Source organism: Pogona vitticeps, chromosome 6 (genome assembly GCF_051106095.1).
Source record: "Pogona vitticeps strain Pit_001003342236 chromosome 6, PviZW2.1, whole genome shotgun sequence".
Lineage (NCBI taxonomy): Eukaryota > Metazoa > Chordata > Lepidosauria > Squamata > Agamidae > Pogona > Pogona vitticeps.
The window spans coordinates 7155891-7168232 of NC_135788.1; the positions used below are offsets into that span (position 1 = coordinate 7155891).

Genomic DNA, 12342 nt, shown 5'->3' on the forward strand with positions numbered 1-12342 from the left:
TCACACCACGGGTTTCATTAAATCTTTCTCAAACACCAGCTTGATAATGTTGCTTTTTGGCATATTCATATGCAACATATGTTTTTCATACAACTTTGTGGATATATGAAATGTTCCAGTTACATCCAGAAGCTGTGTATTTCATAAACCCCACGTTGCCCATCCATACAGATGTCAGGAGGAGCTAGCAAATAATGAATGGCATAAGGCGATACAGCACCAAACCCATCCACTTCATGAACATCAAGCCCCTAGACCAGAGGTATCAAACATGCGGCCTGGGGGCCATTTTCAGCCCACCGGATGATAGTTTGTGGCCCCTGCCTTGCCTGCCCCCCGAAGCGCCCACGTGTCCTCTGCTGTCAAGAGTCAAAAAAAAAGCCTTGCCTCATTCTCCGGCTCTCTCCCAAGACAGTGCCTCTGTTTGTGTGCATGCTTGCGCACACAACTGTGGGGTCCCCTGCCCCGCTGTGTTTAATTTTGCAGGTACCAATGGGGGCTTTTCTTCTCTGGCAAAGCGATTCTGTGAGGGTTTTTTAAAATTTTATGTCGTGCCTTACCCCCACCCCGCCCGTGGCTAGGCGGTTGCTCGCGCTCCCTCCCTTCTCCGCTTCTGCGTCCTGCTGCTGCTGTTGGTGGAGCCCCAGCTGGGCTAAGGAAACTCCTGGGTGGCTTCCTCGGGCACTTGCTCTGCTTGATGGAAAATCTGATGCGGCCCAGCTTCACCCAGACTCTGCCTCAAGCGGCCCCCAGGTAAATTGAGTTTGAGACCCCTGCCCTAGACGATAGCTAAAATCAAGGAAAAGTTTTCTGCACACATCTCAGGCTCTATATATTAAAGCAGAAGAGGTTAAGCTAAACTTACAGAGAACAAAAATAACACACCTTGCAAAATGCATGAATGCTAGAGCATCTCCCACCAGGGCAAGACTCTAGTTCAGCGACAGCAAACCTATGGTACACGTGCAAGCCCTCTCTGTGGGCATGTGAGCCGTAAATTGCCAGATTGCTACTTCCCCCCCCCCCCGCAGCCAAACCTGAGAAGGCGGCTGCAGCCGTGGTGCTGGCGCCCTGACAGGCGGCAGGATCCGGAACAAGTGGCGCTGGCATCGGATGTGGAGTGGCGTCTCGAGGCACCTCTGTGCCTGGGATTCCCCCTTCTGTCGCCATTTCCGGTTCTGCTGCTGCCCGCTGGATCCCCCACCCCAATTTGGGCACTTGTGCTCAAAAAAATTCACCGTCACTACTCTAGTTGAACATTCTGGAATACACTTAATAGACTTTGAAGTGAAATAGGAAGAGCCAAGAATAATTAAGTAAAATGGAGCTAAGTGGAAACAGAACAGATTTTTTGTGACTGGAGAAATTCAATTAATGCAGCACTCGTGCAAACAATTTATGCCCCCCCCCAAAAAAATACAAAAAGATTTAGTAAATGGCCAAGATAACACTGCCAAAGCAGCCTGCTTCTGATCACAAACAATCTAATTATCTTAACATTTGAATTTGTTTTTTTAATTTTACCTCTATTTCATACAAGTCCATAATTTTAAATTGTGCAACATTCTGACACAAATAAAGATCCCTGAATTGTGGGCCTGTTGTGTACCATCAGTTCAAAGAAAAACAGTGCACACGTGTAATAATGAAAGAACATTTGTATAACAATCAATGTTTTATTAATGAATATGGTGAAGTTTTTAGCTATCCACCAAAGATGTGTAAAAAATTGCAGGAAATAAAAATAAATAAAGCTGCTTTTCGATCAGTCTTGCTTTACCATCTCTGTTCAGAATGCAACATTTATAAACACACAAAAATTGTCATTAAAGTTTTAAAAGTAATCTATTGATATTCAAATTACAGCTTTTATGACAAATCTAATGATAACTGAAACTGATTTGGTTTTCGGTTTAACGGCTTGACTATTCAAATACAGTGTCTTGTTTTGCACAATACTTCCTCTTATTGTGATGGGCAACAGTGATGACATATTGTTGGCTTTTTGACATAAGGCACTATGATATGAATATGCCATACACTTGCCTTATGTCAGAGATCTGTTGCTGACCAGTGACTTCTGTCAAATACATAAACATGGTATTTTTTTTTCAAAATACAGTGCATTTTAGATGGACGTCACGTGAAGTCTTTCGGCAAACATTTTGAAATGCAAGCCTATACTGAATACATAAGCTTTTTGTCATGCTGCTTCTGTGCGACAGTCACTGGGAAATAATCGACTAGCTACCCATCACTCAGTCCAATACACACACATTCTCATCCCCATTCTGCTCTTCTCTATTGCCATCAGCGTTCTTGAGGCAAAAATGACCCAGTAACTTGATTCAAGTTCTACAAACGTGTATGCTCACAGGAATCATTCAGTTTCACTTTCCTTTTGTATGGCACCTGTGAAAAGCAAAGAAACAAAAAGGCATTTCTGCACAGGAACTGAAATTCACTCGTATGTGACCCACTTTTCTTTTGTCTTTCCTTGTGGACTATTTGACTAACACTTGGAGCAAATGTTGCACACCTGGCAAAATTCCCACTGTGATTGCTACATAGTATGCGAGTAGGAAATTGTGCGGGATTGCAAATCCTCTCTTTTCTAGCAGAAAAGCTAATGGTGAGCAATAGAAGGAGCCACTCCTACTACATAAAGTTGATTTGTACATGGATATATTAATTACATTTATGTCCTGTGTTTCCTTATGCTGATGTATGCAACTCTTCCCACTACTTTCTCACAACTACCATGCGTTGCATGTCAGACAGAGAATGACTAGCCTAAGATGGCCACAAGCTATGTTGTGTGGCTCAATGTAAGACTCCACAGTGTAAGACCAGAATCTTGGTCTTCCAAGTCTGGGTCCAACACTTTGACCATCAGACTCATACCGACGCAATAGAACAAGAATTTCTTACATATCTGTGATGCAGTTACTTACAGCCAATACTATTGCTTAATGAGTTGTATATTGCAGCGTTTCATGTCATTACATTCAGTAACAGCAGGGCCTAACACAGCCATACATTCCCAAAGCCATGCAACTGCACAAGTTCACGTGGCTTCCAAGGATATCAAGATGGGATCAAGCAAACTGTGGCCTGCCCCTGTTTAAAAAGTCTGTCAGTCATGAAAATCTGCACTGGTGCATTTGTCTGTTTGACTAGTGGACCTTTTACACATTAGGCCTGCTTGTATATATTATTGGAATGGACTACACCAACAAATCCAAAATCTGCTGCATTTGCTAAAATTCAGTAGTATGTCACAACCAAAGTAGGCCCATTGAATAAATGGGAATTTGGTGAGTCAATACGTATGCAAAGCTCCACTAATTCAGCAGGTCTACTCTAGTTGTGACAATTGAATTCTAGCCCACTGGGTAATGCACCACAGTGATGCAGCTGACAACAATTTAGATTTTGAACATGACAAGAGATCACTTTGCTTTGCCATGAAGTTCTCTGAACAGGATTTGCACAAATCAATATGAGCCTCATCTACCTTTTAAGAGGAGTTGTGAAGATTAAAGGAATGTAAAATGCTTCATATGCCACTACGGGAAAGCATAAGCAGCATCCATACCTGTAGGTGTGAGCACTAGTGCTTGTAGGATGTCTGAGAGGGAGATGATACCGACAATACTACCTGCTTCATTCACCACCACCAACCGATGGACCTGCAAACGGGGAACAAATGAACACAAATTTGACAGAAATTCCAAATAAGCAAAAAACACCAAACAAAAAACAAATCCCACATTCAATTTATTAAGAGGCAACAAATTTAAACTATTCAGTAAGATGTTCAGTCCTGCAAGTTAAGTACAGTAATGCCAACTTCATTAGGGAAAGTCAAATTGAGACAGAATTTATTGTGACATAGAAAGAGGAAAAAATGAACTGGTTCTGTTTTCCAGTGATGGTAGGAGAAGCTTAGATCTAGTCACTGAGTTTTATGCCAACACATCACTGAAAAAAGAGTTACAATTCCTGTTCCCTCACTGACATTATGCATTCACATACACTTTTTTCTGTAGTTCTGTACGTATGTGTGAATACCTAATTGTTCTATAGCTAGAACAGGTACATGTTGCACTTCATTTCTCAAAGGTATGAAAGAGTAATTGTTGAAATGCTAACAAGGTATTATTTAACATCAAAGATCTGTTCATACGTAAATGTGGAGGGATTTGAGAACACAGATGACATTCTGTTCATTGTCTTGTCAGAGCAGAATGCAAGTTCAAGAGAAATGATTCCTGATCATTATAAGCACATTCAAGTGGGTGGTTCTTAAAAATAGATGCTGTCTGTAACCCAAACACTGCAACATAAACTAACAAAGAACAAACTCAAGCCAATATGTCTATTTTTATTATAGAAGTGAAGTGTAATATTAGTCATTTCATTCATAGTTAAAGCATATTTAAAATTAGAATGACCTAATTGCAATTACATCTTGATGTTGATTCTTTACAATTCTCTGCAGTACAGAGAACTATTTTAGGTGTCTCTCATGGCTTGTGCTCATCCAACAGGATCTCGGCACTACAGACTGTCTTCATTTATGAAATACTGCCTTTGGAACAACCGCTTTGGAGAGCAGCTTGCTGGGTGGCAAAAACGGCCAGCCTTTGGGGAAAAGAAGCAACTAGATGAGCCATACAGTCTAGGGATTGGTGTGTGCATGTATGTGCGCGCGCATGCTAGCATGCCTGCCTCTAGCTGACTGAAGAAGGGTGCAGGCAGTTATGCAAGTTTTTAATGTAGGAGCACAATCCCAACTATGCGACAAGCAGGCCATTACATTCTTCCCACTCATGTCCAGCAGTGTCCAAACTTGAACAAAAAGGATTAACCATGTTTGGGTGATCAAATCTCAGTTTAATAAAAAATATGAACAAGCCTCTTGAACCCGCATGCAGTCGTTTCCGTTCTTCCTTTGTGCAAGTCTGAAACAAGTCAAGAAGCTGCAGTTAACTACAGCTTCCCACTGCATATAAACTGGGAAACTATGGTTAATGGTTTCCAGATACTGTACTTAAGCTGTGCAAGTCAACAACCCATGGCCTCATATCCTGACTTGTTTGGAAGTCATTAACCAGTTTTCCAGAAAGTGAGTTTCTTTCAGGGCTGTAAACAATAACATCTTCAGGAAGTCATTGATTCTTAGAGGTGCCATAAGTCTGAAGCAACTTGATGGTGTAAAATAACAATTACATTGCTGGATCATCTTTTCAAAGATGGCCTCAGCCATCCTTATATTTTGTGATTTCTCTCTCTCTCTCTCTCTCTCTCTCTCAACTCTTCCAATCCATAAGCACTTAGGAAATAGTCTGATGTGAATGAAAGGAGTACTTATGGCATACAGGAAGAGAAAGAGAGAGGCTTTTGTCAAATAGACAGGCACAGCAAGGTTTCAAGTCACGGTACTTCAACAATCTAGGACAGGCGAACTACATACCGGCCAGGTAACTTAGAGCTCCTCTTCTCTTGTTTTTGAACAGTCATACCCACCTGATACAATGGGGAACACAGGAAAGAAATAGAAAATGGGGGAAATTCTATTTTTATATGTTTCTCTTATGTTGGTGATATTTTAAACAGGGGCAGTATGTTGGATATGACTTAAGTATGGATTACCACATATATTTAATCATTTGGCCATCTTTCTCAAGTTGAACAGCTTCACTGTTTTAAGGCTACTGAATAATAAAGCAACAATACCAACACTTGTTTGTCAAGAAAAATAAGTTGTTTGTACTTTAACGGTACAAATGCAACCTCTCTTTATCCTTCAGAGATTCTAATACCTACATGTGCTGTGAAAGAAGATTATATAGCCTCTTTCCAAAAACACATCACAAAATTAGTTCCTATAAGCAATCCATCTCTGTTAGAACTGAACAAAACAAAACAGAAAACATACTGAAGTCATTAAAAAAATTATCAGAGTGTAAGTTGTGAAAAGAACAATTATTATTGTTCTTTTTACAACTCTGGATCTATATCAGATCAGGAGATTATTTTAAGGCTATTAGTATAACTAATAATGAAGAATATAATTCAAAACGTTTTAGATATAACTTTTTCAGATTTGGTTGGGTGTGGAGGGGCAAAGTGGCTGGCTGCTAAGTAAAGGTGTACAACATGTGTTTATAATGGGGATTATCAAAAAGGAAGGCTCTTCAGATATCACATTTACCTAATCTCAGTTTAAGGGAAAAGAGGTTGGTTTGCAAGCTATTATTGAACCTGTATTCTCGAAGGCTTTCACGGCCGGTATCCGATGGTTGTTGTGGGTTTTTCGGGCTCTTTGGCCATGTCTCTGTGGCCGGCATCTTCAGAGGACTGGAGTAGTCCTCTGAGGATGCCGGCCACAGAGACTGGCGGAACATCAGGAAGAACAACCTTCAGAACACGGCCAAAGAGCCCGAAAAACCCACAACAACTATTATTGAACCCTATTTTCTAATAAATTGAAAAGGAGAAGATGGCCAAATCTGGTCTTAAGTTTTGCCTATGAGATTACTATGCCTGTTACCACGTACTGGTACTATCTCATGTTTTATCCTGCAATACAGAAGCATATAAAACACAGTATTTCAAAAATTACAGTTGAAGCACCTAGTGTGTATATTCATCAAGAAGGAACTGGTCTGCATTAAAGGAGAACATCTGTTCAACAGGTTTTATATTTTTTATCCTTTTTTTCAAAGATATTAGCTGTCACACAGAATTTATGCAATAAAAATTCATTGAAATGTTTTCTAAGAGCATACATGCAATCATGTTTCCGCAACATGATCTTGCAAACTAATATTTGATTAACTTGTTGAAATGACAAAAATTATAGTTTTTACATATAATGTCTGTCTGTCAGATTCAGTAAGCCGTAGATTAAACCCCTTTAAATTTTTGATTCTCACATTTCTTTGCTGTCTGCAAAACAGCTAAGAAATGACTTTGTGCAATCAATACCACCATATACTTTCAAAAATTACTGTAACAGTTTTCTCTGCTGGAGCCTTTATCAAATTTGGCTAGACTCCAACCCAATCATCCCAAAGTGCATTAGATTATAACACTATCTCTAGTCTAAATCCGGCTTTTCCCAATACTAATTGGACTGCAGGGACTCACTAATCCTGTCTCAAACCTCCTTTCATCCCCACTCCCCAAACAAGCAAGGGGAACCAAGAGTGAGAAATTTCCCCACATCACTTGTTTATTCTATCTCTCTTTTGGTAACCAAAAAAGTCCCCCAGTCATTTCAATAACTACAGGTACAGATCCTGTTCGCACTAATTATAATTTAATTACAGTTACCCTGATATTCAGAAACTCTGAACTGCTTGTTTTAAAGCTCAGAACAAAAACTTTCAATCTCTCCCTGGGCTCATTTTCACAGTAATGATTTTTGCCCATTAGGAGTAAAGTCACTCTCCATTATTAGGAAAAACTGTTGAAACATTCAACAGCCATGTTACAGGAATATTTCCAAATAATAAAATTCCATAAAAATATGTACAGTTTAGTGTTTTGCTTTTTTGAAGGTGAGTTAAAAGAGCCTCTCCCAAACACAGCAAACATTTCAATAGTCATCTGATGGCAAAACCTCAACCTGCACATTTTAAAAATATCAACCCTGGGCCATAAACGTCCAAAACAAGGACATAAGAAATCCTCCTGACTTATCAAAAAATCAAAACTACAAGAAATAAATAAGAAGCTTTATAGAAATGAAAGTCAAAGATTGCAAGATGAGAAGTGTTCTTAGAAAGAACAGCAGTAAAATTGGGTGAAACCACCAAGCATGCTCAGATGACTGGTGGGGCTCCTGCCCAAATGGTACTGCTCAGCTCCAGAAGATTGAGGTAGCACAAGAATTCTCATGTGTGAGTCACACACTTCATTCAGCATGGTAATTAAGAAATCTGATACTGATGGTTGTTGTGGGTTTTTCAGGCTCTTTGGCCGTGTTCTCAAGGTTGTTCTTCCTAACGTTTCGCCAGTCTCTGTGGCCGGCATCTTCAGAGGACAGAAGTCAGAGCCAGATCACAGACTGAGTTCTGAATCCTGTCCTCTGAAGATCCTGGCCACAGAGACTGGCAAAATGTTAGGAAGAATCACCTTTAGAACACGAACAAAGAGCCTGAAAAACCCACAACAACCATCAGATCCCAGCCGTGAACACCTTCAAGAATACAAATGTGATACTCTGTAATATAGCTACACGATCTATAAAGCATAGTGAACTCCCTGTGGTTTTTGCAAGATTATGGGTGGATATAAGTTCCCTCTTGGAAATATTAGGCCACTGCTGTCTGGGCCCCCTCTGGAATTCAACTGGCTCGAATTCTGGTTAGCAATGCTACTCAGAAATGTACTTTAGTCCAAGAGATCTCACCTCAGCTTTAACTATCCGATCCACAATGGTCTCCAGCGTCTCCAGCTTACTGCATTTCACCACACCTTCAAAATACTGAGAGCGGTGTCGGAGGGCTTGTGTCACTGTGATATCTAAGTTATTGTATGTTTTTTCAGCAGCAAGATTCTGAAAAAGAGTGGCAACACAAGACTCAAGTCCCGTTTTTACAAATACAAGCTGTCAACGCAGCTATGAGTGCAATCTAAATACAGACAGACATGCAGTGGTACTGAGGCTGCATACCTTCTACAATTTTCAGTTTCCTCCTTTTCAGCCCTTCACACACAGTTCCCTTCCCTTTTTCAATTTGCACCAGCATTTTCCCAATCATTTTTCACTGGATCCACTAGCCAGATATGGTCCAGTGGTAAGAAAAGTGCACATATTGGTCATCATCATATCCAAAACTCAACATGGATGGGAAAAGTAGTACTCATGGACATGGGCAGGGAAACACATCCAAGCCCACAGAATGGGCTTCTAATCTCCACAGCTTGATAAGGAAATATGCCAGCGTTATATTTTAACTGTCATTGATTTAATTGCAGGACCTGGAGACTGGCTTGTTGGGAACAATGGGGTTTCGATGTGCACACAGGGAATGCCTTCTAGCACAAATGTCAACAAGTAACAACCTCACACAATGGATCATTGTGTGCCCAGTAAAAACAAAGGATTCTGCCGTAAGTGATTATGGAAGGTGAACCAAGATATATTATCATCACACACCAACAGTCAGACATTTAATTAGCAACATAGTATTATGTAAAAATTTAATACTTACTATTACATCAAATTTGGAATAAATATCTACAACTTTTCCTAAAAATAAAAGAGAAAGACCATTATAATGCATCAGGAAATGAGTGACAATTATATACATACTCCAAATGGTCTAAGCTTGAGTATATAAAAATGGAAAGTTAAAGAATAATTCTTTATTGATTTATTTTTCCAAGAGCAACTGCCACATCAGATTCTGGCTGATGGACTGAAATTGGGTAGATTGTGGAAAACTCCACCAAGATGTAAGAGATATGTGTCCATGGAATTGTTTCAATCTTAAAGCTTAATAATTTCCCAAACAGCATTTTCACCATCTTCCCTTTCTCCCTCCCCAACAATGGTGAAGCACTGGCTAATCTTTTATGGCACAGCACTGTACATGTCATTATAGGCCATTGTTCGGTCAAATATTTAGAGTACATTCTTCTGGGGATGGTGAAGCCTTTCTGATATGCATACCTCCATGGACTGTGAAGTGTATATTTTAAAAGAGAGAGAGAGGAAAAAATGACCATTAATGTTGCAAGTGAATGGGCAACCTCGGCCTGAAGATACAGGTCTCTTGCACATAGTGTTTCTGACTTGGGGCCAGCTGCAATTTTGGAACAGAAACAGACTCGGTGGGTGGCACATGCTGAAAACTAGATAGGAGATTTCTGTTGGTTCTGCTGGACCCCTTAGCAACATTTGATACAATCAGAATCTCCTTCTGGGGCACTGGGACAGTACGGGACAAAGCGATGAGCACTGATCTTATCTAACTGAACTCTCTCAGAAAGTACTGAGAGAACTAAAGCTCAGTCCCACTGTCATTGACCAACGAGATTTTTTAGCATTTAGTTGTCTAGTGGGCCTCCAGAGGCATCTGGTGGGGCCACCGTGAGATACAGGAAGCTGGACTAGATTAGATGGGCCCTTGGCCTGATCCAGTAGGGCTCTTCTTATGTTCTTATGGGATATTGTTTGACCTCTGTGGTATTTATTATCTCTATAAAACCACTGTGAGAGATCACCCAAAGTTTGGGTCTAATTAGTATCCTAATGATACTTATTTTCTCTCTCTTTCTTAACAGAAGAATCCTGCTGAAATCCTGAACTGTAATTTGGAAACATTAACGGGTTCAATATGGTGCTGAAGGTTGTACCTGGAAAAGGCAAAAATACTACAGATCTGTGACAAACTAACGTAGGGCTGCTATAAAGCCTGTTCACGATGGAGTTGCACACCCTGCCTCTTGGAAAATCTGCATCTTGGAAGTGCTGCTATGTTCAGCAGAATATCTGGATAGTCAAGTAAGCTACTCTGGGGAAGGGAACCTTCACCCAACGTTGTCTATTTTGCCAGTGTGTCCATTCCTGGACAAGGCAAACCTAGTCATACCAAACTGTGTCTCCCGCATCTCTCACTTATATTGCAAGTTTTTTTAACAGTTTTAAAATGCAGATCAAGCTGAGCGCCCTTTTTGATCTGAGAGGTAATTCATCAGTCTAAGTATATACATACAAATAGGTATGATGGGGAAATTCTTTAAATCTCAAAAAACAGACTAAATAAACTAGTTCTGGAGGAGTTTAAGGAGACATTCTTGGGAAGAAAAGGGGAGCAAAGAGAGGGATTAACAGAAGAAAAGATCACGATTCAAATACTGAATTTCAGACTGAAGGAATACCAACATTGGCTGTAAACATCAGGGAGAAGAGTTCAGCAAAGGAACTTCAAGAAACAACTGATTTCAACACAAGATTGTTTCCTACATCTCACTTCTATATTATTAACAGGTTTTCAGCCAAATGCCATGCTTATTTCTTTTTCAAAAGTCAGTCCAGAGTTCAAGGGCACTTCTTTCCAAGGAAGTGTGTACATGAGACTCGGAGATCTAAATTGTCACACCGTATGTGTCTACATTTGAATAAAAAGGTGCAGGATGCAGTGTCAGTGAAATAAGTGAACTAGGACAAAGTACTTAAGGAACAAACAGAATTTTCAGCATGAACACTATCAGGGAGAGATAGAAACATGGAAGGAGAATGGGAGGAAAAATGGAAAGAAAATTTACGGTGTCTGAATAGCAAATGTGAAGAGACACTTATGCAAATTAAGAATGTCTCCACTGAACTGGAAGACAAGACAAAGGACTTTTTTTTCATTTTGGGCCTCACAGGTTCTGATGAGGGTTATGCCGTGAAGGTATTTACATGCATCAGCTTTTTGTTTTAAAGAATCATTGAAGGCAAAAGATAAGCCATTGATACAGGCAAGATGTTCATCACAGACATTAATAAATACTGTAATGTCCTCTTAAAAACTTTTCTTTTTGAGCAGGGCTCACAGCATTTAGTTTCTGAGAAAGGAAACTACTAGCAAAACAAATCAACTCTTTCCACGGGATATCATATTTTCTTCTTAATACACACCTGACTCATCCACTACGGGTAGTGCCGATATCCTTCTATCTACAAATATATTCAAAGCTTTAATGATAGGAGTGTCTGGGTGTATAAAGGCAATATTATCATATGTTCCTATTCCAAGTTCATCCAGATTTTTCTTCATAAAAGCAGGCTTTGGCATTTCTGACACCTAAAAAAAATGTAGACGTAATAATAATGAATCACTTGTTTGACAATCACATTTTATATATGTAAAGCTATACAGCAAAGACAATATACAGGGAAAAAAGAATTTATTTCCTTAGAATGCCTTTCAAAGATTTAAAGTATCTTTAAATGGCTTGATAATCTTAAGATTAGTGTGTAAACCAAACCTGGAAAAACCTCATCCAATATTAGTGGTGTCTCTCTAGACGATGTTAATCCGTTCCATTGAAATCGCTGTTTAGCGAAAACATTGTCTAGCGAAGTGTTTCCCCATTGGAATGCATTGAAACCCGCTTAATGCATTCCAATGGGGGGAAATAGTCTTCATCCAGCAAAAATCACCCATAGGGAAGCCATTTTGCAAAGTGCCGATCAGCTGTTTAAATTGCTGTCTTGCGAAGCATCGGTCCCGAAAACACCCGTTTTGAGAAGATCGCCCATAGGGAAGCCATTTTGCGAAGCCGCCGATCAGCTGTGAAAATCGTCGTCTTATGAAAAAATGGTTTGCGAAG

At 39.9% G+C, this 12342-nt stretch overlaps 1 protein-coding gene across 11 annotated transcripts in view; it reads right to left on the reverse strand.

Moving 5' to 3' along the window:
• Window positions 1-1656: 1656 nt before the first annotated feature.
• The window catches only part of PRKAG2 (protein kinase AMP-activated non-catalytic subunit gamma 2), a 178203-nt gene continuing 167517 nt past the window's right edge, over window positions 1657-12342 (reverse strand). For 10 of the 11 annotated variants that reach the window (XM_073002856.2, XM_020779761.3, XM_078378501.1 and 7 more), the window contains 5 exons: window positions 11648-11813; window positions 9231-9268; window positions 8426-8572; window positions 3599-3692; window positions 1657-2412 (listed from right to left, as the gene is read on the reverse strand). In XM_073002856.2, the coding sequence (XP_072858957.2) occupies window positions 2381-2412; window positions 3599-3692; window positions 8426-8572; window positions 9231-9268; window positions 11648-11813 (477 nt within the window). In that variant the 3' untranslated portion in view covers window positions 1657-2380. Of the gene's footprint in view, window positions 2413-3598; window positions 3693-5479; window positions 5533-8425; window positions 8573-9230; window positions 9269-11647; window positions 11814-12342 lie in introns of all 11 variants that reach the window. The other variant, XR_012088191.2, reaches the window with a different exon arrangement.